Source organism: Phyllostomus discolor, chromosome 8, assembly GCF_004126475.2.
Source record: "Phyllostomus discolor isolate MPI-MPIP mPhyDis1 chromosome 8, mPhyDis1.pri.v3, whole genome shotgun sequence".
Taxonomy (NCBI): Eukaryota; Metazoa; Chordata; class Mammalia; order Chiroptera; family Phyllostomidae; genus Phyllostomus; species Phyllostomus discolor.
Window position 1 is genome coordinate 39,866,515 of NC_040910.2, and position 27,808 is coordinate 39,894,322.

The following is a 27,808-nucleotide window of genomic DNA, read 5'->3' on the forward strand; positions in this document are numbered from 1 at the left end:
TTCTGAGAACAGTTATTCTTCATGCTCACGCACCTTGGTCTAAACTGGCCTGACTGCGGGACCCACTGAGGGTGCGGGCAGGTGAGAGCCTCCCCCTTCTCCCTGCAGATGTGAGACTCCGGCAGGAACCCAGCTGCCCTCAGGTTGGCACAAGGTGAGTGAAAAGTAGAGAGAGCCCCATGGATCCAACACGGCGATTTCAATTAGGAAGGGCCCCGCTTCACAGCCACACAGTATTTTCCCCTTGTTTGCTCTTGAAGACGCAGCCAGGGATCGGACTCCCAGCTGCCACACTGCTGGGAGGCCAAGGCCCCTCTGAGTGGCTGGGGCATTTTTGGATTTCATTCATTTTTGTTTGCCTGTGGGTGTTTTTCGTTTTCTTGTTTTTTTAAATCACCATACTGCAGCCTGGCTTTTAACAACTAAGCCAGCAGTCAGCGGGGTCAGAAGTAGTCTGCCCCAGGGCACTCACCCTCCACCAGCGCCAGTGGGATGTGCTGGGCGTGGCAGGGTCTGCCCGCGCGTTCAGGGAGTCGCAGTGCCCGGCCACAGGGACCGGCTCCTGGCTGCTGGCCACAGGACCTGCTGCTTTTGCACCTGCAGAAAAGTTGTGCCTAAAGATTCCGCAGGTCCTGTGGGACGCAGCCTGCCTGCTTCCACCAGAGAAGCAGGGGCAGCCAGACCCCACTGTAGTCCCTGGGCCCAGCCAGGCGGGCACCAGCACCAGATGCCCGGTCTATGTGGTTCCTTTTCAATTTATTTATTTAAATACAAAAGAACATTTCATTTCTTCCCAGTTAGTCTGAAAGGTGGTCTCCTGGGGAAACTGAGAAAACAGTCAGCTTGGGGTCAGAGGGCAGCGGGACCATTCTTCCTGGAAAGTCCGGAGCCTGGCCTGTGCCCAAGGGGAGACACGGGCTTCAGAAACGCTGTGACCCCCCCACCCCCCACCCCCTTGTGCTGATGTCTCTCCTGTCACAACCAGCAGCAGGGCTGGGACCTGCACTCTGCGGAGTTCAGAGGAGCAAGGGTGAGTGGAGGGGGCTGGGGGCGGGGCCCGGCAGGCCCAACACCTCCTGGCCCCGGACTCTGTCCCAGGGTCTCATCACCCTGTGAGCCCCTCCAGGCAGGGCAACATCGCCAGGGCAGAAATCCCTCAGTGTCCTCTAGGAGACCGGTAATGCGCTGGCCCTCGCAGGGCACGGCTCCTTTAGTAGAGATGAGGGAAAGCTGCCCTCCGGGGGGCTGCTGGTCACAGCTCACTGCGGGACGCCTTGGCCACGATCACCAGCTTGGACAGCTCGGCCTTGAACGCCCCGGGCCTGTGGGACACTGCAAAAGAAGAAACTCGTGACAGGGCCCTCGAGACTCCACAGGTGCTGCTGGGCCAGCGTGAGGCCCGGTGGGGTCTGGCAGAGCAGGCGAGCAGTCCCCAAAGTGGACCGCATGTAGCAAGGACCCAGCCCCAAAAGTCCTATGGGTGAGCGACAGGAGAAGGGTGAAGAGGTTGGCCACCCTGTCCCGAGGGCAGTGGGGGTGCACAGGGAAGCCCCCGGTGGGCCGAACCGTGGTCGTCTCGGGCACACTGAGAACGAGTGGAGGTTGGAGCCGGCCTCTATCAACACTGGCATGTGTGCTGAGGACCCCACGACGCTTTCACAACAGCATCAGGGCATCGGCAAACACCGTCTGCCACACCCGGCCAGACCCCGACTCCCCGTGCGCCTTGTCCCATGCGCCCTGGTGCTCGGTGTCTGCCCACGACCCAACACCCTCCGTCCTTGACCTCTACTCTGAATGGTCCCCATCCCTCAAGGGCCTGCAGGTGGGGCTCTACCCAGACCTGCCTTCTCCCTAAAGACCCTGCCCATGCCACCTCCTCCTCCCCAGGGCTTCATGCCAGGTGACGTCCACAGCCACAGGGGTTCCTTCTCATCTGTTCCTGAAACTCAGGATCCTCGGGGCTTCTCGTCTCCTACTCGGCTGGCTCCCAAGTCCATCATCCTGCTCTGTCCACCCTTGCTCTGCAACTCTAGGCCCCACCTCTGGAGCTCCCCATCTCTTCCTGTTCAGCACCTGCCCTTCATGGCTGAATGTGGCGCAGAGGACTGGGCCAGGGGGCTCTCGGGAACTCAGAAGGTCCCAGTCTCGGAGCTGTGCCTGGACTCTGTGACCAGGACAGTCAGGCTGTGTGGAAGTCACAGCCCGCCCACAAAGCATGAGGATGTTCTTATGCTCTCCTAGCTGTCTACCGGGGGGTTAGCACCGTGTGGCCTGCTACCCCTGAGCTAAGGACATTTTTTACATTTTTACATAGCTTTAACAAAAATATAAAGAAAATGGTATTTTGTGATACAGGAAAGTGACATGACATTCACATTTCCAAGTTCGTCAAGTATTCAAGTTTTGTTAGAACACAGCCACACCCACTCACTGCAGTGGGGATGGCCTTTGTCTGATGGGGGCGGGGGAACAGTGTCAACAGGGGCCATCTGCCCACAGGACTGAAAACATTCGCCGGGAGGTCGTTCCAGGAACCGCGTGCAGGTGCCCGGCCCGAGGCCGCCCGTGCACCGCAGCGGTCCCCGCTCCGCCCGGCCCCGCGGCCTTCTGCTGCCCCCCACCCACCTCCCCCGGGTGTCGGCGTCCGTGGCCACAGTCCGTCGTTACCCACCTGCTGTTTTGGTCACTTCAAATTCTTCGTTTTTCAGGGGAACGTCACTCTCTCTTTCAAACGCAGCTTTAGACTGCAAGGGAAAAAGTGGAAACTCTGCTAATTAAGAACAAACAGGATTTGATTTGCTTTCCCAAAAGGCACAGACTAGCGCCTCGCGCTTTTGCTGGAAAGCTGGGTGACGCCAGTGTGAGCACGCAAGGGGACCCGGGGGTGGCTCGGGACCCCACTTAAGAGAGTGGCCACTGGCTTGAAAGCTCCTGCCTTCGCTGCAGATCCTAGGAAGAAGGTACCTGACTCAGTTTTTTCTTTAATTTATGGAAATAGGACAAGCACAACAGCCTCATGAATGTAATTTTTAAAAACCAGAATCGTGTCTCTCTCACATCAGCTAAAATAATAGTTTTAAAGTGAGAACGGACCCTGGAGAGTAACTGGTTCAAAGCGGTGACAGTCAGGCTGATGTGTCACTGGCAGCAGCCACGTCCCGTTATGCAACGAGCCTCTCACCAGGAGCTGCCGTGAAGGTTTCCTGTGCGAGTGATAAAAATACCTCCTGAGCTGATTCTTCTCCTCAACAGCCCGGCTGGGCCTGACTCAACCACTGGGAAGGGCCTTCGGAGCAGAGCCGTGGCTTCCCTGAAGACAGCCCCCCACCCCACCCTGGGGTGGCAGGGACAGCTCGTGCCCGAGCACCGGCCCCACCTGCCAGCCTGCCTGGCCTGTGGACTCCGGAGCTGCTTGGCCAACCCACTGGGACAGAAGCCAATTCCTGGCAGTAAGTCTCTGAATGCCTTCCTGCTACTGGTTCTGTTTCTTCGTTGAACCTGGCCTGACAGTGGTTCCCAAACTTTCTGGCCCCAAGGTGGAAACGGCAGACTCAGCAGAGTGGCTGGCCTCTGGCAGGGCTGCAGGGATCAGAGCGCAGAAGGTGCTGTGTGGGCTGCAAACCGCAGGCCCCTGGGGCCAAGGGACGTGGACCTCCACACACAAACCAGCAAGCCACACCGCCTGCCCCTCCGGGGCCACTGCCACCCTTGCTGCCCCTGTTCCTGCCCCAGAGCCGAGCATCCAGGTCTCTGTGCCCTCTAGGTTCCTGTTGGTGTTCCAACGGGGGCACTGGCAGGAGAATGGCAGACAGCAGGAAAGGACGTCAGGGCGTCCACCCCCTGCTCTGCCTACTTCCAGGTTTCTAGGGGTCAGCAGGTCCCTCTGGGCACCGCCACTGCCTCACCCCCTGCACCTCCAGACCAGGGGTCTGCAATATCCCGTGTCCTTCCCTGCACTTGCAGGACAGGGGGCACAGGCAGGGTCTGGCCCTCTCCTCATCTTGCCTGTCCCTGCTGGGGTCTGAAAGGTGCTGTCTGCAGGGGGACACCCAAGCAGCCACCCCGATGTGCAGGCCTGATACTCACATAAGCCATGCCGTACTCAATCTCGGCACCGCGCACCTCCGCCTTGAACTGTGTGAAGTACAGGTAGGACTTGCCCTGGGGCCTGCAGAGAAAGGTGGGGTCAGGGGTCAGTCCAGGGCCAGGTGTTTCCAGGCCCTGCTGACTCTGGAAAGCACTGCAGGGCCCTCGACATCATCGCCCCTTTCCCTTGCCAGACAGTCTTCTGGCTTTTACTGACAAGCCTCTTTCCCCTTCTGGGGGGAAGCTTTTCTAGGGCAGGGACCCTCATGCTCGTCCACTGAATGCTTTTCACTGAGTGCCAGTGACATCCAGGTATCACAGTGGGGCCACAGCAATATGCCAAATGCTGAGAAGTACAGGAGTTAACTAGGAAGGGGAGGGGGCAGGCTGGCCGGGCCGCAGAAATGGTGGCTGCAAAGCTCCCTCACAGGTGCGAGTGAGGACGCTTACAGGACATGAGGTCAGCATGGCCAGGGCAGAGAGAGGAGCCTAACGAGGAGGACTGGTGACAGGAAGGGGACAATGAAGTCTGCAGTAGGAAAGCTCCAACGGGCCACGTGTGGAAAGTAGACAGCAGTGGGGGTGGGCGTAGAAAAGGCAGCAAGGAGGCCAGGGAAGAGGCTGTGGGGTGGGGGTGTGGCATCCAGACAGCCTCCCAGATTCTCTAAGCCTCTGTGTGGACAGAGGGTGGGTGGGCATCTGAAAGCTGGACCGCAGCTGAGCAGGTGTCTGGAGGTGAGTGAGTACTTGGGCCTGCATGGCTGGCCGGGGTCTGTGCCCCCGGAGGGCTGGTGTTCACAGCCCCATGAGAGGCGGTGCCCTGCACACTGCAGAATGCAGCCCCGTGACAAGCCTTCCCTGTAGCGAAGGGAAGTGTCGAGTGCCTGCTCTCTCACTGTGTCCAACTTAGCCTGCATCACCTCCCATGGCCTCAGAGAGAAGCGTCACAAGGGAAGGAGCCAGGGTGAGGGGACACGATTCCATGCAGCCCCACCACCATCCACCCCGCCCAGGGCCACACTCCCTCGCCTTCGCCCCTGCCTGGGCTCACCGTCCCCCCATCAGGTGGGGTTCCGGCAGCGGGGTTACTCGAAGGGTAAACAGGGCATCAGTCCCTGGTGGGGAGGCTGAGCCCATGAACTGTGAACGTGACTGAGGGTGACAGTCACAGGCGAGCATCTGGGGGGCCTGGCCCCCTCCCTGGCCTCCTGGCCACCGCCTGGACTGCACCCCCTGGGTCCCACAGCCCCTCTAGGCCTCAGTGTCCCGTGCTCCCCAGGGAGCCCTCTGGCCCTCGCCAACCCCCAGCATGATGTGGCACACCCTCTGTGTGCCCCTCCAGGGCCACAGCATGCTCTGGTCTGCCTGGCCCCCTCTTTTCACCCCCCCAGAGCAGCCGTGCACTCACCCCCAGTGGCCTGAGCCAAGGCAACTGCTCCCAGGAGACCCCCCGCTGGGACCCACAGCTCACCTCCAGATGGTGCAAGTGAAGTGCTGGTGGTCTTCGCTGGTCCCCAGACTCATCTGCCACTTCTAGGGAGGGGAGAGAGCCTTGGGTCAGCCCGGGACATGCAGGCAGACGTGTGAGGCCCAGCTCTGAGAGCCTCAGGTTTCCTTCCAGTTCTGCATGGTGAGCGGCCCTTTCCTGGGCCTCCAGGCTGCAGCCCGGCCCCCAGGGGCCGCCACACTCTGCCAGCGCCAGTGAAACTACTCTGTGGGAAACTACAGTTGTGGGTACATGCCATTTTACGTTTCACCAGACCCACAAAATAAGTGCACACAAGAGTGAACCCTAATGTATGAACTTGGGGCCACAATGATGCATCAGTGTTGGTCACTGACTGTAAGAAATGTCCCCTCTGGGGGGGATGTTGACAGTGGGCGGCCTATGCAGGTGGGGAGGGGCAAGGGGGTTTATCAGAATTTCTACGCCTTCTGCTCAATTTGGCTGTGAACCTAAAACTGCTCTAAAAAATAATGTCTGTTAAGAAAAATAAAAACAAACAGAAAAGGGAAGACAGTACATTCCCGCCTGCCTGCAGAGCATGAAGAAGTCCTCGGAAAAGACACAACATTTTAGTAACCATGGTTACCGGCCGGACGAGGGCAGGAGAAGTAGAAGGCCCGTCACCTTTTATAGGTTCTTCTTTATCAACAATGTATACATATTAGCTTGTTTAAAATTAACATTTTAAACTAGTTCCAAAACACACCACTACTAGTATATTCTAATTTCCATGGCCTCTGAGAAACGGCCCAATGCAAGTAGGAAACCCACTGTGACCCTTGGGGCTGCCTCAGGCACCTTCACAGTCTGTCAGTAAAAGCAGTGTACGGTCCCCTCCCAGGAGTAATGACGGGTTCCCACTACTGGTCCAGCACCGCAGCTTTTTCATTATGGAAACAAGGCCGTTTTTACGTTAATTACCATGGAAGCGAACGGGCACTTAGAGCCTTTTGCCTGTTGCACAGATGCAGGAGCCCATTACCAGTTTACACACACTGTACAATTCACCCCGTTACACTGTGCAATCCAAAGGCAGTCTGGGATGGTGCTGGAGGTGGACACTGTGCTCCCCACTCCCAAGAACAGAAGAAATATTTAGAGCATGTCCTTCTGCGAGACAACTGTGAGCCAAGTAAATAGCTTCTGCACGACGAGTGAGAGGAACCACAGAGAGGAGGATGAGAGAGCTGCCTGCGGGCTGAGGAACCCAGGGTCACAGGGACCAGGGAGCACCCTCGCTTAGGTTTCCCCCACTTGTGCAGAGAGAGCGAGAGCTCCATCCAGGTTCTTCGGTCAAACTGCAGGGCACTGCTGCAGGTCCTCAGCCAGTTCCAGCTACGGCCAGCAGGAACAGGAGGATGCCACAGCGTGTGTACAAGGGCCCCCCCTCCACCTCCGCCCTGAGATCCATGCTGCGGTGCAGCAGGGTGCTGCTTCGCACATCCATGGGGCTGCTGTGTGTATGTGGAGCCCCCACCTGGGAAGAGTGAGCAAAAGTTGCAGTACCTGTCTATAGGGCTACCCTGTCCAGAGAGAGTGCAGAGACAGTAAACTGCTACCGTGTGTTCACAGGGGGCTTTCCCACCTGATGAAAACGGGGAATTAGCAAAATGCTGTAGTACCCACACACAGGGCTGCCCCACGGAAAGCGAGGGGGGCACTGCTGTGTCAGTGTGCTCACACTCGGCTGCGCAAGCACACCAGGCTGCCCCACAAGGACAAAGAGCAGAGCTGGTAGGGCACTGAGACAAACACACAGGGCAGCCTTGCGAGGACCCTGCTCAGCCAACAGACAAAGCAACAGGGCACGCAAAGCGCACGGCCAGCAGTCCCACCCACGCCAGCCCGCCCCACCCAGAAGCCACTGCTACAAGCCAGGTGATACACCAGGCACCACATGCACCTGCCCCAACAACCACTGGCCTGCCGAGGGCACCCAACACACGGCTTACACAGGGACCGCTTTTTCAAGACTGGGAGAGAGCTACTCCATGCACCTCACAGGAACACAGAGAGTCAAACAAAGTGGGCAGCCAAAGGGATATGCCCCGAAGGACACAACAAACAAAAACCAGAAAAACCTAACGACATGGGGAGAAGTAACTGGCCTGGTAACGCCAGGCTGCAGGTGCACCTTCAGTCCGGACACACACAGGAGGCACCCAGCGAGCAATCAGCGAGTGGGACAACAAACTGATGTTTCCCTCTCTCTCTCTCCACCCTCCCTCCCCTAAAATCAATCAATTAAAAGAATTAAGTTACTCGAATGTATATATATAAATTATCAATCATAATGCTCCACAAACTTGAGAACAGTGCAGAGGAATTCGGAGAGCACTTCAACAGAGACAGAACACGTGGTAAAGCGCCCATCGGAGACGGAGAACACAATGACTGAGATGAAGAACACGTCAGAAGGAACCAACATCAGATTAGTTAACACAGAGAAACAAATTAGTGACATGGAAGACAGAATATTGGAAATCACACAAGCTGAATAGCAAAATAAAAAAAAATAATTTTAAGAACTGAGGCCAGGCCCTGACCAGTGCAGCTCAGTTGGCCGGTTGGACTGTCAGTCAGGGCACATGCCTGGGCTGCAGGTTGGGTCCCACCAGGTTGGGGGGTGTACAAGAGGTAACTGATCAATGTTTCTCTCTCACATCAATGATCTGAGCTGGTTCTTTGAAAGAATAAATAATAGACAAGTCTTTAGGCAAGACTAAGAAAAAAAGAGAACACAAATAAATAAAATCAAATGAAAGAGGAGAGGTTAAAACCGACACCACAGAAATACAAACAATCATGAAAGAATACTATAAATACTTATATGCCAAAACTTGAATAATATAGAAGACATGGTAAGTTTTTAGAAACATACAATTTTCTACGACTAACCAGGAAGAACAGAGAATCTGAACAGACCAATTACTAGCAATGAAATTGAAGCAGTAATCAAAAAACTCCCAACAGACAAAAAAGCTCAGGACCAGAGACAGTTTCACAAGTGAATTCTTCCAAACAGTTAAAGAAAAATTAGTACTTATCTTTCTCAAACTATTAAAAAAAAACTGAAGAGGAAGGAGTGCTTCCAAACTCAGTTTAAAAGCCCAGCAACACCATGACATGAAACCTGACAAGGACACTACAAAAAAAAAAATCACAGACCAGTATCCCTGAAGAGCATAGAAGCCAAAACTCTCAACAAAACACCAGCAAGCTGATTTCAACAGTACATTAAAAGGATTATGCACCTCGATCAAGTTAGATTTATACCAGGGATGCAAGGCTGGTTAAAAATCTACGTAACAATTAATAGAGTCATCACATCAGCAAAACCAAGGATAAATATCATATAATTATTTCAGTAGATGCAGAAAAAGCATTTGACAAATTCGACATCAATTTATGATGAAAACTCTCAACAAAGTGGGTAGAGAAGAAACCTGCCTCCACATGATAGGGGCCACATGTGGCAAGCCCACGGCTAACGTCATGCTCAGTGGTGAAGAGTGGAAAGTGCCTCTGCTAAGGGGAGGAGCCAGGCAAGGTTGCCCACTCTCACCACTACTATTCAACGCAGTATGGGAGTCCGAGCCACCGCAGTCAGCTGGGGAAAACAAGGCATCCAGACTGGAAAGGAAGAAGTGAAACTGTAGCTGTTTGCAGATGTTTCTATACTGTATATAGAAAACATTAAAGAATCAACCAAAAACGACTTAATAAAAGAATTCAGTAAAGTAACAGGGAACAAAATGAATATACTGAAATCCACTGTGTTCCTAGACACCAATAACAAACAATCAGAAGGAGAAATTAGGAAAACAATCCCAATCACAGTTGCATCAAAAAGAATAAAATACCTAGGAATAAATACCCAAGACAGGAAAAGACCTATACTCCAAAAATTAAAAGACAGTGAGGAAAGAAACTAAAGAAGATCCAGATTAAATGGAAGCATAAACTGTGCTCATGGATTGAAAGGAGTAATAGCATTAAAATGTCCATACTACTCAAAGCAATCTATAGACTCAATGCAATCCCTATCAAAATACGAGTAACATTCATCTGACAACTAGAACAAATAATCCTAAAATTGATATGGAACCACAAAAGACCACAAATAGCCAAAGCAATCCTGAGAAAGAACAAAGTTGGAGGTATCACGCTCCCTGATTTCAAATTATATTGCAAAGCTATAAAAATTAAAACAACAGCCCTGGTTGGTGTGGCTCAGTAGACTGAGCACCAGCCTGAGAACCAGGGGGGTCACCTGTTCCATTTCTGGTCTAAGGCACATGCCTGGGTTGTGGGTGGGGTCCCCAGTAGGGGGCGCATGAGAGGCAACCACACACTGATGTCTCCCTCTCTCCCTTCCATCCCCATTTTGAAAATAAATAAAAACAAATCTTAAAAAAAAATCAAAACAACATGGTACTGACACAAAAAAAGACACATAGGTCAATGGAACAGAATAGCCCAGAAATAAACCCATGCCTAGCCCTGGCTGCCGTGGCTCAGTGGATTAAGCTTGGGCTTCGAACCAGGCATCGGAGGTTCGATTCCCAGCCAGGGCACATGCCTGGGTTGCAGGCCATGGCCCCCAGTAACTGCATACACACTGATGTTTCTCTCTCTCTCTCTCTCTACTTCCCTTCCCTCTCTAAAAATAAATAAATAAAATCTAAAAACAAAACAAAAAACCCAAGCCTAAACAGTCCATTAATCTACAACAAAGGAGGCAAGAACATACAATGCAGTGATGACAATCTATTTAATAAGTGGTGATGGGCCCTGGCTGGTGTGGCTCGGTGGATTGAGCACCGGCCTGTGAACCAAAGGGTCACTGGTTCGATTTCCAGTCAGGGCACATAACTGGGTTGCAGGCCAGGTCCCCAGTAGGGGCCGCACAAGAGGAAACCACACACTGATGTTTCTCTCCCTCTCTTTCTCTCGCCCTTCTCCTCTGCCTAAAAATAAATAAATAAAACCTTTAAAAAAAATAAATAAGTGGTGATAGGCCCTGGCTGGTGTGGCTCAATGCAATGAGCATCAGCCTGCAAACCGAAAGGTCACCAGTTCGATTCCCAATCAGAGCACATGCAACTGGGTCAGGTCCCCAGTTGGTGGCATCTAAGAAGCAACCAATCGATGTTTCTCTCCCACTCTTTCTCCTCCCCCCGGCCCCGTCTAAAAAAAATCAATAATATTTTTTACATTAAAAGTGTAACTCTAGAAAGCAATGATATTCATATGCAAAATAATATCCTGGAATACAATAGTCAGTATTGTTTCTAAAAATAAGTAAATAAATAATTTAAAAAAAAAAGATTTTTTCCTGAAAGTTGAGGTCACAAACATGAGTGCGCATTATACATGGGAGCACACTATACTCAGCAAAATACAGTATTCAGCACTTCAGAGGAATGAAATCTTGCCACTCTCAACAACACAGACATACCTAGAGTGTAATTACAGTAAGTGAAATAAGCCCGAAAGAGAAAGACAAGTATCATACAGTTTCACTTATATGTGGACACTAATGAACAAACCAAATGCATATACAAAACAAAACAGAAACAGACCCACGGATGCAGAGAATGAGCTGATGGCTACCAAAGGGGAAGGGATGGGGTAGCTGGGGGAAAAAAGCCTGGGCAGGGCATGGTGGGGCTGGGTCCTTTGCTGTCTCACAAGTAAAATCAACGTGTTGGTCAGACTGTGTTCCCACTGGAGTTGGGGACTTCTTCCCACTCTAGGGGTGGTGGCAGAATCTGGTCTCTGTGGTTGTAGAACCGATGCCCTTGTTTCCTTGATGCCAGCAGGGGCCGCTCTCACCACCTAAAGGCCACCTACACTTCTAGTCACATGGTCCCCTCAAACCAGGCAAAGGTGCATGCACCGTTCTGGTGCTTGAAATCTCTCTTACTTCCTCTTCTGCAACCAGCTGGGCAAAACCTCCAGCAAGGAAATGGGGACCTCAGTCCTATACCATAAGGAATTGAATTCTGCTGACAAAATGATTTTGGCTTATGAAGCATCCACCTGAGCTGCCAGGACTTCTAACCTCCAGAACTGAGAGATGATAAATGGGTGCTGTTTTAAGCTGCTGTTTGTTCGGCAGCACAGAAAAGAAATACAACACCTCTAATAGAGGCTCATGGGAATAGCAGATTCACATCTCACGTCCCTTCTTCTGTTCAACCATTTGTTCACTTTGTGAAATTGAGTGGAACACACCCTCACTATTTACCTTAAGCACTCTCACTTTCATTGGTTAAGGAAGGATAATTCAATGAGTGTAAGTTAGCCCAAGCATAACTCCCCCCACTGTCCCTCGGGAGCATCTCTGTATGACAGCAGATACTGTCATACTAAATTACATGGAATTTTGAACAACTCACCTCGTTGGTCCCTCCTTGAGAAGCATAGGTGAATACACAGGTATATTTGTCCTAGAAAATGGAATGGGGGGGAAGGCTTAGTAGGAGGTAATCCTTAGGGCCTAAGGTGCAGGGTCTCAGGATGTCTTTTGAACATCTGCACTAAAGGGGAAGGAGGCAGATGCCTCTGGCAGATGTCTCTGGAAGCGTTCCCATGAGGCCTCCCAGTGGCTGACAACCTAGAATTCCCCTGCCTGCCTCCCTACTGGTGAGCTCCTGAGTCAGGACAAACAACCCATGTAGCTTCTGAGGAATAAAGAACAGGAAGGAGAGCAGACCCCATCTAGCACCCACCCCTCCAGGAGACAGGGACATCAAGGAGAAACGCCTGGGGGCCCAATTCTGTGCTGCTGTGGGTCTTGGGCAGGTGCAAGCCTTTCTGAGTCTCTATTCCCTCATCTGCAAAATAGGTGTAACATATAAAGAATTCAGCACAATACCCAGCTATTAAGTTAATACTCATAAATAGCGACAATGAAAAAGGAAAATGGAAGAGGCAACTTCTCCAACAAGTCGAGGACAAGGCTGGGGTAGACGTACGCCTGCTGCCTAGGCAAAGAAAGGCCCGGCCTCACACTACAGTGAAATAGACGCGGAACTTGTGCAATAGAAGGAACAATGTCTGTCTACTTCCTCCCTCGTCACAGCTGCAACAGGACCGGCCTTCTTCTGCAGGACCTGGAGGCGCGTAGCCGTCAGGCCCCAACTCCCCTCTCCCCACCTGTGTCGGCTCTCTGCCCTCCAATAGCTGGAAACTCGCCTGGGTTTGGGGGATAGGGCTGCTTGGCACGCTGGGCATGTGAGGAGAAAGGGACTGAGGCTAGTGACCCAGATTTCTCAAAGTTGCCAGCCTCCAAGTCGGCACCCATCCTCAGGCCCCGCTCCCGACGTCGGAGCCCCCTTCTCGTCTGGCAGCAACCCCTCCACCGGCCCCGTCCCCGCGGGCATTTTGCTCAAGCCTCCAGCTCAGCGACGTCAGTTACCCCAGGGCCCACGTTCTGGGAGAAGGTGTGCACAACGCCGCCGGGCCGCACGTCAAATGCCACGGTTGTGGGCTCGGACACCGCTTCTGCTGGCCTCAGCGCCACAGCCACCAGAAGCAGCGTGGCCCACAAGCTTGCAACTCCGCCACCGTCCCTCCTTCCGCTGGGCGCCGCCATCTTGGGATCGGGTACCTGAGGCAAACAGCGGACGGAACGCTACGAGGGACACGTTAGGCATCCCCGGAAGGCCACGTCAGCGCTGGGGGACCACGTGACCAGACGCGGCGCGGCCCGCCCCGCCCCGCCCCACCATGTTGGAGTGGGGTTTGGAAGTCCACGGAGTGTCCGTGGGGTAGGTAGTCTTGGTTCTGTTGTCCCTCACTATGTGACTGACCGTTCAGCTCTTACAGTTAGTAAATGTACAAGGAGTGAAGGTAATAAAAGATCGCCACTAAAATTCAAGTTAAGTGTAGACAGTATGAGGGAAATGAAAGATGGACCATTGGGCAAACACCTCGTAATCCTTGCAGGCAAAATCCATCCATTAATGGATGCTAAAAATTGGTGATGGAAAAGGTATGGTTAGAAACAGGATATTTGCATAGTGTCAAAGAATTTTCTCCCCCCAAGATACTTATTAATTACAACGAGAAAAAGGTGACTTTATACTGGAGAAACCACCGTAGCCCAATGGTCCAAGCTAACATCACCCCAGGACACACTAAGAACGTATACCTTCTCAGTGGCACCTCTGGAACTCCTGCCCAAAGTGCTTGACCTCAATCTAATTATAAGAAATTGTTATTTCAAAGTAAAAAAGAAAAGTATCCTTACAGGGGTTGCCAGAAGGATTAACTGAGGGAATGCAGGTAAAAACTCTAAATTCTAGCTGATACTAGTATTAGATGCCAATGAAGAATTCCAGGTTTTCAATTACAGAAGGAAATTTTTTTGTCACAAATTGCTTCGAATTTCAAGAAAACGTCAATGGCCGTGTCTGGGTTGTCCAAAATTAAGCCGCTTTTCCCAGTCCTTTCTGACTTGAAAGAACAGAATGCAGGGAGAAAATGTCACGGGTAAACCCTAAACTGGGCTGTATTCCACTCCTTGGGAACTCAAAGCTCTCAACTCCCAACACCCCTCCAGCCCCCAGCCCCAGACACAATAGAGGATGAAGGTCAGTTTCAGGGAAGCCAGGAGGCTCCTGCAGAAGGCTGACTGCTCCCCAGGTAATCTTAACTCCAGAATTATTCTTTTTTGGCAGCAGCAGCCTGTCCTCAATGGGGGTACCTGCTTGTGTTAAGAAACTTCCTCCTTGCAGCTGGCTGCTTTGAATTCATTGGAACTTGGCTCCATAACTTGAACCGCTGTCTGGTTTCTTTGGTGTTTCACACAGCATGGCTCCATTCCTATCTTGCCTATTATTCTCAGCCCATGTCTGACCTTTAGCCTGTCACTGTGAAGAATCCGGTTAGTGGCCCAGAGCTGTTGCTAACAAGACACTGCATTTCAATTGTGAGTTGATTGGGTCTCCTACTGAAGAGGGGTGGGTTTATTTTATTTATTTATTTTATTTAACGGTTTGTTTTTTCTGTGTGTGTGTTCAGAAAAAGAGCCTCAAGCCTTTTTTTTTTTGCCTCAAAAGAAAAAAAATCACATTGAAGGAATTAAAAGAAAAAGCCATCGATTCAAAGATCCCACTTTCTAATCATGACATGAAATCCAGAAATCAAAAACAAAAACCTGATGACACACAAATGTTACGGACTTCCTATGTCAGGACACCATAAACGGGGTCGGTGTGGATATAAGGGGCCTGCACGCAGGAGCTCCTTGTGGTAAATAAACATTTCTGTGTTGTGATTGCGGTGGTGGTTACAGGAATCTGCTTGATGACAAACTGGAACAGAACTACACATGCAGAGAAATGAATGCACTCGAAAGCTGACACCGTGAGAATAAGGTTTACTCTAGTTAATGGCATTGCCCTGCCAGTTTCCTGGGCTGACAGTGCACTGTGGTTAAGATGTAAGCTGGGTGAAGGGTATACAGGACTCTGTGCTATTTTTTGCAACTTCATATGTGTCTAGTTATTTTTTTTAATACCATAAACATGTTTGGAAGGCAAACAACAAACCAGTAAAATATCTGCAACTGATGTGACACAAGGTTTTATGTCCATCACATACGGGTCCTTTCCAGTAGGGGAGAAAGGAGCACTTGCGTGGGGAAAGGAGTCAGGCATACACATGGGGAACCTCACACAGCCTCAGGGACCCTCGGCTGACGGGACCCCCAGCAGTGGTGAAGGGAACAAGTGGCATATTTCTAACCTGCCTCTTCTGAGATAGCTGATACTAGTATTACTTGTATCCTGCTACAAGTCCTGATACTTGAGACCTGCTAAGGTAGAGTCCTTTTGTAGCTGCCCCTCATCCATTTCCCCTTCCTGCTGGCACCCCACTTCCCTTTCTTGACCTCGTTGTTGGGGCAGGAATGTGACTAACTGAAGGTTGGCAGGTAGATGTTGTCTCGTGACAATCTGAGTGCTGACCAGTGAGGCAGGGACAGAGGTTCTGATGAAGAGTTCCTGCTTTGAGCTGCCAAGCCTCTCAGGGCAACCCCAGTGTCCCCTTTCTTACCAGTTTCTATCATTCTGTGACTTACAACTAGTTCCCTTTCTGCTCCATTGCACAGTGGGTTAAGTGAAAGATGTGCTCCCGAGATGATTTTAAGCATTCATTGGCTGAGCTTCCTGAACAGTTTGAAGTCAGCAACATAGTTCAATTTGCAACCTGTATGACAACAGGTATTCACGAACAGTAAACAAGTGTTAACACATAAACGAAATTTGAGTGCAATTACTGAGAGATGCCACGTTGCACCTGTAAGACTGATGGAGGTAGAAATGTTCCATGACACACAACCCTGGTAGAGGAGTGGAGAAGCTGGCACACTGCTTTCCTGGCAAAGTGTACACTGAGACATTCGCTTTGGAAGGCACTTTGACAGAATTCTTTAAAATTAAAAATGAATGTGCCTTTTCCTAATTCTAGGAATTTACCCAGTAAACTCAAACATATGCCCAAAATATGTACAATGCAGTATCATTTATACCAGGGGCTGTCCAATTACAGCCTGTGGGTTGAAACCAGCCAGCTGCTTGGTTTTATAAATAAAGTTTTATTGGCACACAGCCATGCCTACTCATTTACATATGTTGGTGGCTGCTATTGAACTACAAGGGCAAAGTTGGGTAATTGCAACACAGACTATCCAGCCCATAAAGTCCAAAATATTTACTATCTGTCTCTTTACAGAGGCCAGCTGACCTGATTTATGCTAATTAATACAAAAAGCCCCAAATAACTTATCCCTTGATAGGTGCCTGGCAAAATAAATTATAGCATGTTCACAAAGCTGAGTAGGATGCACTTATTAAAAATAGAGACTCAGGCCCTGGCCACTGTGGCTCAGTTGGTTAGAGCATCATCCTGGGTTGTGGGTTTGATCCCTGGTCCAGGCACTTACAGGAGGCAATGAATTGATGTTTCCCTCTCACATAGATGTTTCTCTCTCTTCCTTCCTCTCTTGCTAAAAAGCAGTAAAAAACTGTCCTCAGGTGAGAATAGAAACAAAGAAACGGAGGAGGGCTCACCTGCTGGGTGGGAGGGAGGGTGTCCTTCCTCTCCATACCCTTTTATACCCAAGTTCATTTTTTTAAGCCATTAAAAATAAAAGTGCGGCCATGGATGGTATGGCTCACTGGATTGAGCACTGACCTGTGAATGGAAAGGTCACCTGTTCAATTACCAGGCAGGGCATAGGCCTGGGTTGTGGGCCAGGTCTCTAGTTGGGGGCCTGTGAGAGGCAACCAACTGATGTTTCGCACATCAATGTTTCTCTCCCTCACCCTCTCTAAGAATATATACAAATAAAAATCTTAAAAAAATAAACAAATAAAAGTGGAGCCTTGGATGGTGTGGCTCAGTTGGTTGGAGTGTCTCCTCCCATAGATCAAAAGGTTGCAGGTTGGATTCCCATCAGAAACATGCCTGCTTTGTGGGTTCAGTTCTGGTCAGGGTGCATGCGAGAAGGCAACAAATTGATGTTTCTCTCTCACATCAATATTTCTCTCCCCTCCCCCTCCTCTCTCTAAAAAGCAATGAAAAAATGTCTTTGTGTGAGGGTAAGAAAAAAAAAAAAGGCGGAGCTTCTCGAAGGATGGAGGGGGTGATCACACTCAGCAAGACCATCCAGTCATCAGAAACTCCAGTACTACACACGCTGTCTACACGGGCACAGTCTCCAGTCTCCCCCGGCCTCTGTTATGGGGACGAACATAAAAAGGGGGTCTCTGGACCTCTGGACCATGGAGTCAAGTCTCTGGACAAGCACAGCTGCAAGAGGAAGTCATGGTGGCCCACGGCACTCAGCTGGAAGGACGCTGCACCTCAGGTGCTGTCGCCCTGGGAAAGGGTGGCAGACAGTATAGGCCGCCTGCCACACCCTATGCTGGTCCTCAAATGACACATCAGGACAGAGGGGACTGTCCCCTCTGGGCCACTCTGATGAGGAGTGGGGCTTCTTCCAGCCAGAGCACAGTGCCTCTCCCCCTTTCATGCCAAGTGCCCAGGACTGACTGCAAAGACCATTATGCCTTTGGCTCCATCACCACCTGGACTCCGCACACTCAGAAAGGCTACACCCCATGCCCACCCCCACCCCCAGGGCTTAGAAGGAACTGTGGGCAGGGGGCAGTGCTTCCATCTGGAATCGTTTAATGAGACTACTCCTTACACGCATAATTATAAAAGAATAAGAATTGACAAAAATATTTTCTTTCCATAATATGTAGAGGTGGTTTGTTTCTGGTGGGGTTTTTTTTTCCTCTTTCTTCTTCTTTTTTGCCCACCCCTGGCAGAACTCTTGGCAGGGAGGGAAAGGAAGGAGTAAAGATAACCCTGAGGCGGGGATGGTTCCATTCCCAACCCCGGAAACCGGTCTGTGCAGGCCCGGCAGACGTGTGGCCGGAGGGCTGGGAAGTGGGCACCAGCCACCAGGCAGCAGAGACGGAAGCTGGACGAGTTCGGAGCCTACCTGAAGCTGGGGAGGTGGGCCCAGGAGGGTGGCCCTGCACCACATACATCGCTCACACCTGCCGGCCACCGCTCCCCACTCTGGGCTTCGAGAGAGGTGGGGCTCCCCAGGTACTGAGTGGGCTGAAGCCCATTGCTCAGCGGCAGACCCCAATTCTAGATTTAGGCACCTCTTGCTTTCTGTCTTTTAAATAATTATGAAAAACGTCCCCAAAACAAAAACACAATAGGAAGTGGGGCAGGTGGGGAGAAAAGGCAATCGCATGCTTCTGTGCTGGGTGCGGCAGTGGGTCAGGGCCCAGGAGGCAGACCCAGCCTCTCCAGTGGCCAGAAGAGCTCAGGCCTCCCGCTCCCAGACAACGGGAAGAGGAGAGGATGGCTTTAGGAAGTGCCTCGTGGATGTCAGCCTTGTCTTTCTGTCTTGGCAACCAAGAAGTAGCAGGCAAAGAATCCAGGAGCATTTTAAAAAATGAAAGGCGTCGGGATGTGAAGGCGGTGGCTCTTGGGCCTGGGGCAGTTCAGCGGGGGCTGAGAAGAGGGCGCTGCAGGGTTGGTGGCTGTGAGGCCACTCGTTCCTTCCCGCCTGGTCCCCCTGGTGGTGGCGGCGGCGGCAGTGAAGCCACTTGTGCTCTAAATGTGCAGCTGAGTGCGCGTGGGCCCTCAGAGGTATTCCTGTAGAAAGTGCAGCAGCGTGACTTCATAGTGCTCGCCGGACTCGGGGCAGCGGATGCTGTGTCTCTCGTTGGGGTAGATCTGGGCAGAGAAGGAGGGCTGGTGACACCAAGGGACCCTGCTGGAGTTGCAGGCCTACCCCTGCACCCTGGAGCCCCTCCCTCTTTCTGGTTCAGAGTACCCCCCTGGGCGGGCAGCTGTGCCACCATCCCCTCCAGGTGGAGACAGAAGAGCACAAGCCCTGGAGCTGACAAAACTGATTCCAGTCCTGCCCGCTGCCAGTCAGCCCGCTGTGTAACTGGGCAAGTGACTGTCTCCCTGACTGCAGTCACCCCCTTGAAAATGGAGCAAAGAATTTGGACCTTGCAGGATCTTTCTGAGGGTCACTAAAACATAGAGCACTTGCACATATGAAAGACTTAAGGAATGGTACTGCCACTCCGTCCCCAAACCTAAGGAGGTGCAATGAACCCATGTCAGTGGAGGGGCAGAACTTCAAACCTCGGGAGCTATTTGCGTTTTACCAAAAGGCCACCTCTGGACTGCACACAGAAAGGCTCCCGGCACAGCCTCCTGCCAGGCTTTGCCAATTGATTCCTGGGCCCTCTCACCACTGCAAAGGGAGTCATCCCCAGAGAGAGGCAGCAGCATGCTAGTGCCAAGGGCCACACCCATGGAACTACCCAGTCCCTGAGACCTGGCTGAGGTGATGTCCCAGGTAGACCAGCGACAGGAGCACAGGTCTTGCTTCTGGCCCCATTTCCACACTCCAATAGCTCCTGGATGGGCCCTGGGGGCTCATGGAATAGTCGTGAACCTGCTCCAGACTTTCCCAAAGCATGTGGCTGGCACCAGGCCCAGAAGGCCTGCTCCTCACCTCTTTCTGCCAGTGAGATGGGTTTCTGAACTAAACTATTCCTCTCTCGAGGCCCATGGCAATTGCCCTATCCCATGACTCTGGGGATGCATCCGACCACCCAGAATTCTCCCCTCCTCCACTCCTGCCTTCTATACTCCACCCCTGGATGAATCGTCAGTCTGATCAGACTGACCCCAGCTCAGAGCTCTGCAAGAACTTGCCAGACTGACATCAAGACTCAGCCTCTTGGGTCCTGCAGTCTCACAGGTGCCACTGCTTTCCCGCCTGGGGCACCGGGAATGCCCAGCACAGACCCTGCTGCCGTCGTCCCTTCACACCACCTTGACTGTGGCTGCCTGGCTGCTTCTCCATCCTCCGGGGCTGTGAGGGCAGGGAGCGCGTCTGTCTGGCTCCCCACCGTGCTCCGGGCCTGAGCCCAGGGAATGGCACAGGACAGCTGTGATGCATGAACAAACTGGGCTGCCGGCTGCCAGTCCAACTGTTTCAGGGTGTCTGAACCAGGAGGGGGGTTGCTATTCATCTCCCTCAGGGGGCACCCTGCTCCCACCCCCATAGAGTGTGCAATCTCAACTTTGGGCATCTCCTGGGGAGGCGGGGCTCAGGAAAAACCCCACATGCTAAGTGCTTTCCTGGGGAGAGCCCATTTGACCCTCACAGCCTCCCTGGGAGGAAGGGGCCCCCTTGCCCATTCCACAGATGAGGACATGAGCCTTGAGGTTAGCAGACCTGCCACCTTGAAGGGAGGTGGCACAGCTGCCTCAGGAGGGCACAGCTGCCCCAGCTGCCTGCCTCATGATTTCGAGTTTTTAGTTCAGAGGGACACTTGAGGGTCCATTCTGGTCCCACCTGACTTTTGCCCTGACCTGCAGCTGACCTGACCTGACCTGCTCTGGCCTGTTGGCGAGAAGCAGAAGCGGGTGCGGACGGGGCTGCTGAGAGGCACTCCGACAGCTCCTCACCCCACAGAAGCTCTGCCTGCCTCCCTCCTGCCACATCTGGCAAGTGTGTGTCCAGTCACAGCTCCCTAAAGCCAGTGCCTCCTGCTCTGTGACCCTCAGTTATGGCGTCTCCAACAGGACAGAGCAAGCATATGGAGTTGGAAGCAGAATGACACTGTGACAGCAGGATGTGGTAAAATCTGTCCCTCTCTCCCCCCAGAAGAGCTCCACAGTCCACCAAGCCTCTTGCTTCTGACTGTTGACCCCATTCCCGTCGGGACAGCTGACCATGTGGCTCATGTCCCATGGGCCCTCGCCTACAGGTGCTAGAAGGGTGCTGGTCCCTGGCAGGAACAGTCACAGTCCTGCTCCCAGGCCCAGACACCTCCTCTCATCTTTAGAACAAACTCCAGGCAAGGCTCTGCCCCTCACCCAAGACCCACCCCCTTGATGCTGAAGTCTAGCCCCCCACCAAGGTCCCACCCCTTACTACTAAAGTCCACCCCTCTCCCAATACCCACTCTTCACCTCTCCTTGGGTGGCTGAAGCCCTAGCCAGCTGGGCCTGCCCCGTCCCCAACTCCTCTCCCACTTATCCCACCAGTCACCCTAGTTTCCTGTCCCTGACCTGCTTCCTCCACCTAGCTCCCTGGGTCTGGTGTCCTCCACACCTGCCCCGACCCCCAGGGCCTAACTGACTCCCACTCAGTCTTTAGTGCCCTTAAGTGTCACCTCCTCAGGGAATTCTTCTCTGACATCCTGTTCAAGGCGACACCCACCTAGATGCTTCCAGAACACCAGACAGTTCCTCCAAAGCAAATCTCTTTGTTTAAAATAAAACCTATGCCTGTGTGATAATCTGGTAGCAATGACCTCACTCCAGCAGGCCCTGGGTCGGAAGGACTCTGGCCGTGTTCCCAGCACTGAGGGCAGCAAAGACCAACCCATGACTGCTGAATGAAGCACGAATGAAGGCTGGATACAGGGAGCACTGAAGTGGGCAGTGCAGGGTGACCACAGATGCCCTGGAAGAGGTGGCAAGTGCACCCGGATCGCCCTGCCCACCCTGCCAGGTCCTGGGATGGGCCCAAAATGTCCAGGAGCCACCCACCTGGAGCTGGTAAGGTTTTCCGGCTCGAATCAGCTGGGAGACGAGAAAGTTGGTGTGGAAAAAGTGCACGTTCTCATCTAGGAAGCCGTGTAGGATGAGCAGGCGGTTGGGCCTGAAAGACAAAATGGGGTGACGGTCTGAGCCGGGACCCTCCTCTCCTGCCCCGAGGCAGTTAGTCCCAGAGTCCCCGGCCAGCCCAGGGGCAGCGAGGACAAAAGCAAGAGAAGGTGGCGGAACTGGAAGTGGCAGGGGGCACAACTGGTGGGTTGAGAAGACCTCCTCACTTCCTCCTGACAAGGAGGGGAGAAGAGTGCTCTCAGCTGTGTGTGCAGTGCCCTAAGCTACAGCAAAGCTTTTAGGGCAATGCCGCCCCAAGGTTCTCTGGGATGACGGAATGTTCTAGACCTACCCAGCCCTAAAATCACCATCAACACCACGCATGGCTATTGAGCACGTGAAATGTGGGAAGAGTGGCCAAAGAACTGTAATTTTTAAAATTTTGATTTTAGAAAGTAATTTATGGAGATGAAATTCACATAACTTCAAGTTAACTTGTTTGGAAGTGAACACTTGGTGCATCCACAAGGTCCTACAACCATTACCTCTATGTAGATCCAGAACACTCCACTGCCCCAAAGCAGAAGCCCATGCCCATCAGCGGTCACTCCCATCCCCTGGCAACCAGCGATCTATGTCTCCAGGGATTTGTTATTGCAATGGACGTGAGTGAATGCGAACTTAAATTTAAGCAGGGGGTTCCAAGCTGGGCTGCACGTTGGTGCCCCCAAGGAGCCCAGGCCACACTCCAGACGAAGAGCAGCTTCACTGTGGAGGGGCCTCAGGTCGGTGTAAGGTAACGGGAACCAGCATGAAAGACACGGGAGCCCGGCACATACTCAGAGAGAGCCAGAGCAGAACATGGCAACACTGACTCCTTTCAACCAGAAAAGGAGATGCCAATGCCGAAAGCATGACCCGGGACATCGGGGCTGGTCCCATCGAGCTGACGTTGCAAACACATGTCAAAACCAGCAAGACAGAGGCTGCTCAGGCTGCAGACCAATTGATGGGTCCATGGTGGACGATGTGCTTCAGTAGTGAGGGCAGCCCACATGTGCAGTGGTACAAATCTAGAACCTTCTTCCAGCCTTCTGAAGGCAGGGCCAGGGGCCCCCTCCCAGAGCACGCAGGTGCCCACTTCCTGGGAGAGCAGAGAGGAGACAGGGCTGTGATGCGGCAGGCATGTGAGGCTCAAGCAGAGGAGCAGAGGAGCGGAAGCCACAGGAGTGTAGTGTCAGAGCTGGAGGGCCTTGGTGATTCGGAGCTTCCGGGGCAGGCGGGAGCCTTACTCATTGGGCAGCTTCTCCACGTGCAGGGCCACAGACCCCGCCTCATAGCCGAGCTGGTTATTCTCCGGGATATCCATGTAGCGTTCCGTGTAACCTGTGTCGTAGGCCATCCAGACTGTGACCGGGGCACCTGCAATGGCCACCTGAGGGCCACAGTGGATGGAGAGTGCAGAAGTGGGTGTGGGGAGAGGCAGAGAGGTGGAAAGGCAGGGGGTGCGGGGGGGAGAGAGAGAGAGAGAAAGAGAGAGAGAGAGAGGGGGGCACACACGGGTCAGGTTCCAGGAGCACTTGCTCAGCCGGCTGTCCCAGGGCCTCCCTCGGAGGGCATGCATGGGGGGGGGGGGGCTAGCAGGGAGGGGCCCTCAGACCGTGTGTCCCCGTGGACCGTGCGCTGTTGAGGGAGGGCTAATTGAATGGGCATGTCGAGGCCGGATCGGCCCCTCCCTGGTCCCACTGCCTCTCTGTCTCCTCCTCCTCCTCATCGCCGCCCCGCGGTGCCCGGACAGTGCCGCCGGCCTGGGGGCCCCTCCCCCGATGCTCTTCACACCATGCCCCACCTCTGCCCATCCGAGGCCGGGGTCCCAGGCTCAGCCTCCCACAGAAAGCTGCTGGCGGGGTTTTGTGCAGCCGGACGCCATCCTGGGGTCAGCAGTGGCGGGCAATGAGGAGGGGGGCTTGGCCCCGTGGGGCTGCTGCAGGGAGAAACAGCCACGTGGCAAAGCCCCTGCCAAGATGCCTCCCCTGGGGGCTCCAAGGGACACAGGTGGGCGCTGGTAGACAAAGAGGGAGCGGTCGGGGGTGGGACCCACCTTGAACACTTGGGGCTTGTGGATCAGTCCCATGAGCGAGAGGAAGCCTCCGTAGGACCAGCCGTGGATGGCCACCCGGCTCAGGTCAATGAAGCCATACTTCTCAGCCACGAACTGCAGGCCCTCCACCTGGTCCTCAATCTCCACCTGGCCCTGGGGGATGAGGCCAGGAACCTCTCAGGGGCCTCCTCCCGGGTGTGCGCCCTGCTGCCCCACCTCTGTCCCTGCGGGGGGTCCTGTCCCTCCCAGATCAGAGCAGCTTTCTGGAAGGCATCCCGTTCTCCAAGCCCTGTTCACGCTCTGCCTGACCGCTGGGGCAGCAGTTAGAGAGGCCCGGCACCACCTGCCCTGCAACCTCCCAGCTCAGTGACTCCGAGAAAGTCACATCCCATCTGGGCCTCAGTTTTCGCATCCCCAAGACAAGGATGTTAACCTAAGTAGGACCCATTCTACAGTGAGTGAGAGATGGTGAGTGTCCCATATCAGAGGTCTGGCACATAGCAGGGCTCAGTGAACAGTTGGTGCCCTCACTGTCATCATCTCCACCAACGTTCTCCTCTTCCTCACCATTATCACCCTCATCATCATCACCACCATGAGCTCCACTCCCACAGACACCAGTCCCTGTCGGGCCCAGCCCTTGGCACCTCCCGCCACCCGGCCTGTGCTGACATGTCTGGCTGTGTCTGGTCTCCGGCAGCAGGTGGAACAGTGTACACCTGTCTCTCACAGGGTGAAGCTCGGGGTTGAGCAGCAGAGCAGATGTTCCCCTTGGTTCTGAAATGCTGCTCCATTTATGCCTGGCATCCTGGCCAGGACAGTCCTTGAAGGCGGTGCCCCGGAGCCACCCCAAACCCCGAGCCAACCAAACCAAGATCTCCCTTCACCACACAGGAAGGGTCCAGAGAGACTGGGAAGAGGAGTTACCATTTGGTTTTTCAGGGCCCCTTCGAACCGAAGCCCTCGCTGACATGAGCCCCTGCCATCAATCACAACCACGGCGTAGCCCAGGGACGCCAGCGTGTTGAGCCGCAAATACTTGATTCCCTTGAAGGAGTTATTGACCAGCTGTACCTGTGAGGGAAGGCAAAGAGAAAACATGGGGCTTTGTTTTACAGCCTAATCAAGGCCCCTGTTCTCTATAGTGAAGGCTGTGAACCGCCCAGAAGGGCTCTGGAAGGGGGCAGGGGAAGATGGGAGCTGCAGCAGGCCTTGCGCCTAGAATGTGGTGCAGAGAGGGAGGCCCCAGTAGAGCTCTCTTCTCAGCTAGGCCCTCCCTGGAGCCTTCTCTTATTTCATCAGCTACTTTCTGCATCTTGTATACCCCTCAGTTATCTCTAAAAAGCAGGCATAAAAACTGGTAGGGGGAGCGGCTGGTGGCAGCGGATTGCTTCTCTGAGGAACTTGATTTAAACCAGCTCCTCGCTTTGGCACTGTTACTGTCTGGGACCTTGTCATTCTGTGTGTGTGTTGGGGCGGGGGGACGTTCTGGGCACTGCAGAGTGTACAGAGCATCCCTGGCCTCCACCCACTGATGCCAGGAGTGCTTCCCCAAGTTGTTACAACTACATATGTCCCCAGACATCGTCCAGTGTCCCCTGGGGGAAAGAACACTCCCAAGTGAGAACTACTGTCTTAGATGGACCTGCCAGCCTGGCCTTGTCCCCTTCTTAGGGAACTGGGCCCAGGGCTCAGGCCACCTCTGTCCCTATGCTGGGGAGAGTGGACCACTACTGGGCAGGTGGCCCAAATGAACACGTGGGGGTGAGGGAGAAAGGGACGGGGAACATAAGAGGGTGAGGAGGGGTGGGTGGTCATTAGGGAGGATAAATTGTACAGAAAGCCAGAGGCAGAAGATCGAGGGACCCCAGAACCCAGGGTGGTCAGTGGGGATGGGGTGGGGCACCCGAGTCCTGGCATGGAAGGAGAGGGTGTAGAGAGCCAGTCAGCACCCACCTGAGGACCTCCGTACACAAATAGGACGGTGGGGTGCTTCTTCCCTGGCTGTACAGCATGTGGCTTGTAGATCATGCCGTAGAGCCGCACGTCAGACCGCGTGTGGAAGTCGAAGATTTCCGGGGGCACGTAATCAGGGGGGCAGCCTGCAGAGACAGAGAAGCCGTGGCTACTCAGGCAGGACCCCACAGGTGGCCAACACCCACACCCCACTGCCTGGCCCCCACCCACCGAGGCTGGGTTGGAGGTACCCTGCTCCAGCAGCCCGACGCTGCTTTCCCCCATAGAGGTAATGACACTTCTGGGATTTGACTAACAGCCAATTTCATGGTTTGCTCCTCTCTGATTTTTAGAATCGCTTTCATTTTGGCAAAGCAACACTGGTGTTTGGATCATGATGGCAAAGAAAGGTCTTTCTCTACGATAATTTTATTCAGGTAAACAGGTTGCAGACTTAAAAGTTAAAAGTAGGTGGTGATGTAGTTCAGGGGTTGTCGAAGGTGTTCTGGAAAGGGGTGGAGAGTGCTTTGGGCTTTAAGTGCCGAGGAGGGATCTGCCCATGGTTGGCCAACCTCTCATAGAGGCTGCCTGCAGACATGCCTGCAGACCCAGGGCTTGGCATTAGGACGCTCAAGTTCCCACCACTGCTCCCCGCTGCTGTGCAAGACCCCTTCCCATCTGTACAACCAGGGCTGAAGGTCCTGCTCCATCACGTCCATGGTGACATGAGGAGTCAGACTGAGTTACTGGGTGGAGAGGCTTTGCATCTACCGAGGTTCCAGGGGGTGATGATATAATGAGGTGCTTTTAACCCAGAGAAGACTCTACAAATGCCAGAGCTCCTTATTTCCTGAAACACCGGGAAATCTAGAAAGTGGCAGGGCTGGCGTCAGGGAACAGAGTCCTTCCCAGGGAGAGATTCTTGTGTATTCCAAGGGTTTGATTTTCATGCCAAGAATGAGTGTTGCACGATTTTATACATAAAGGAACATTTTAGGGAGACAAGCTGACTTGCCCATGGCTCTGCAGCCAGAACTGGAACCCGGGGTTACCCCAGCTGAGTCCGGGCCACCCTCCAGGCTCCTGGACAAATGGACACACTGCCTCCTGTTTCCTGAGACTCCTCTAGAGACGGACTCCTGGGCTTCTCCCACCAAGGCTTCGGAGCATCTGCCCTGTGCCCCTAGAGACAGCATCCCCCAAGGAGAGGGATGCCCTCTACAGCAGGGGTGTCCAACTCATTTTCACCGGGGGCTACCACATCAGCCTCGCAGTTGCCTTCAAAGGGCTGAATGAAATTTTAGAACTGTATAAATGTAACTACTCCTTAACAGTTAAGTGAGAACTCAGTGCTGCCACAGGATAGAAATGAGGTGCTAGGCCAAATGAAACAAGGTGGAGGGCCGGATTTGGCCCGCAGGCCTTGTTTGCCACCTGTGCTCTATGGGGACCCCCTGTCAGGCAGTCAGGTCCTGAACTGAGTCTGCTCTGTGAGGCCTTGACTGCAGTGCAGAAATGAGAGACTGTCCCAGGTGGAAGGGCCCAGAGGATAGCTGGGGCTGGTGGTCATGTTCAACAACGAGCTCTTGGGGCTGCTGGGAGGGGCCGGGTGCTGGGCAGACCTCACAGGCAGGGCTTTGGGCATGCTTGCTGCCTCAGACCCTCGAGGACAACCTCCTCTCACCACTGTTATTTAATGGGACCCCATCCCATTTTATAGACGGGCAAGCTGAGACTCCCAAGAGGAAGGACTGGGTCAAAGCTCTGGGGGGTCTGGGGTTACTCACTGGCCGCCTCCATCATGCTGGCCCAGAACTGAGGCTGCTTGTGTAGAGGGTCGTCCTCAGGGCCGCTCAGCTTGTAGACGTGCACACAGGGCGGTGTGCCCACACTGCTGTAGTGGCTGATGAACATGTCGAAATTCTGTGGGTAGGATGGGGGCACTGAGCACCTCTACCCGCTTCTGATTCTGT

The 27,808-nt window shown here is 53.3% G+C and overlaps 2 protein-coding genes across 4 annotated transcripts in view; both read right to left on the reverse strand.

The window, feature by feature from the left end:
- Window positions 1-744: 744 nt before the first annotated feature.
- Window positions 745-13,243, reverse strand: MYDGF (myeloid derived growth factor). Its single transcript, XM_028520042.2, has 6 exons — window positions 13,023-13,243; window positions 12,001-12,051; window positions 5,561-5,622; window positions 4,090-4,171; window positions 2,675-2,747; window positions 745-1,332 (listed from the first exon to the last, which is right to left on the reverse strand). Exons 1-6 carry the CDS (start codon window positions 13,197-13,199, stop codon window positions 1,253-1,255), a joined length of 525 nt encoding a protein of 174 aa, XP_028375843.1. The 5' UTR covers window positions 13,200-13,243; the 3' UTR covers window positions 745-1,252.
- Window positions 13,244-17,790: 4,547 nt separating this feature from the next.
- Window positions 17,791-27,808, reverse strand: part of DPP9 (dipeptidyl peptidase 9) — a 35,029-nt gene continuing 25,011 nt past the window's right edge. The window contains exons 15-21 of one of the 3 annotated variants that reach the window (XM_036032222.1): window positions 27,623-27,758; window positions 25,836-25,981; window positions 24,807-24,953; window positions 23,880-24,032; window positions 23,071-23,213; window positions 21,722-21,833; window positions 17,791-18,874 (exon numbers count right to left, since the gene is read on the reverse strand). In XM_036032222.1, the coding sequence (XP_035888115.1) occupies window positions 18,782-18,874; window positions 21,722-21,833; window positions 23,071-23,213; window positions 23,880-24,032; window positions 24,807-24,953; window positions 25,836-25,981; window positions 27,623-27,758 (930 nt within the window). In that variant the 3' untranslated portion in view covers window positions 17,791-18,781. Of the gene's footprint in view, window positions 18,893-21,721; window positions 21,834-23,070; window positions 23,214-23,627; window positions 23,763-23,879; window positions 24,033-24,806; window positions 24,954-25,835; window positions 25,982-27,622; window positions 27,759-27,808 lie in introns of those variants that run through there. The other 2 variants (XM_036032221.1, XM_036032223.1) reach the window with 2 other exon arrangements.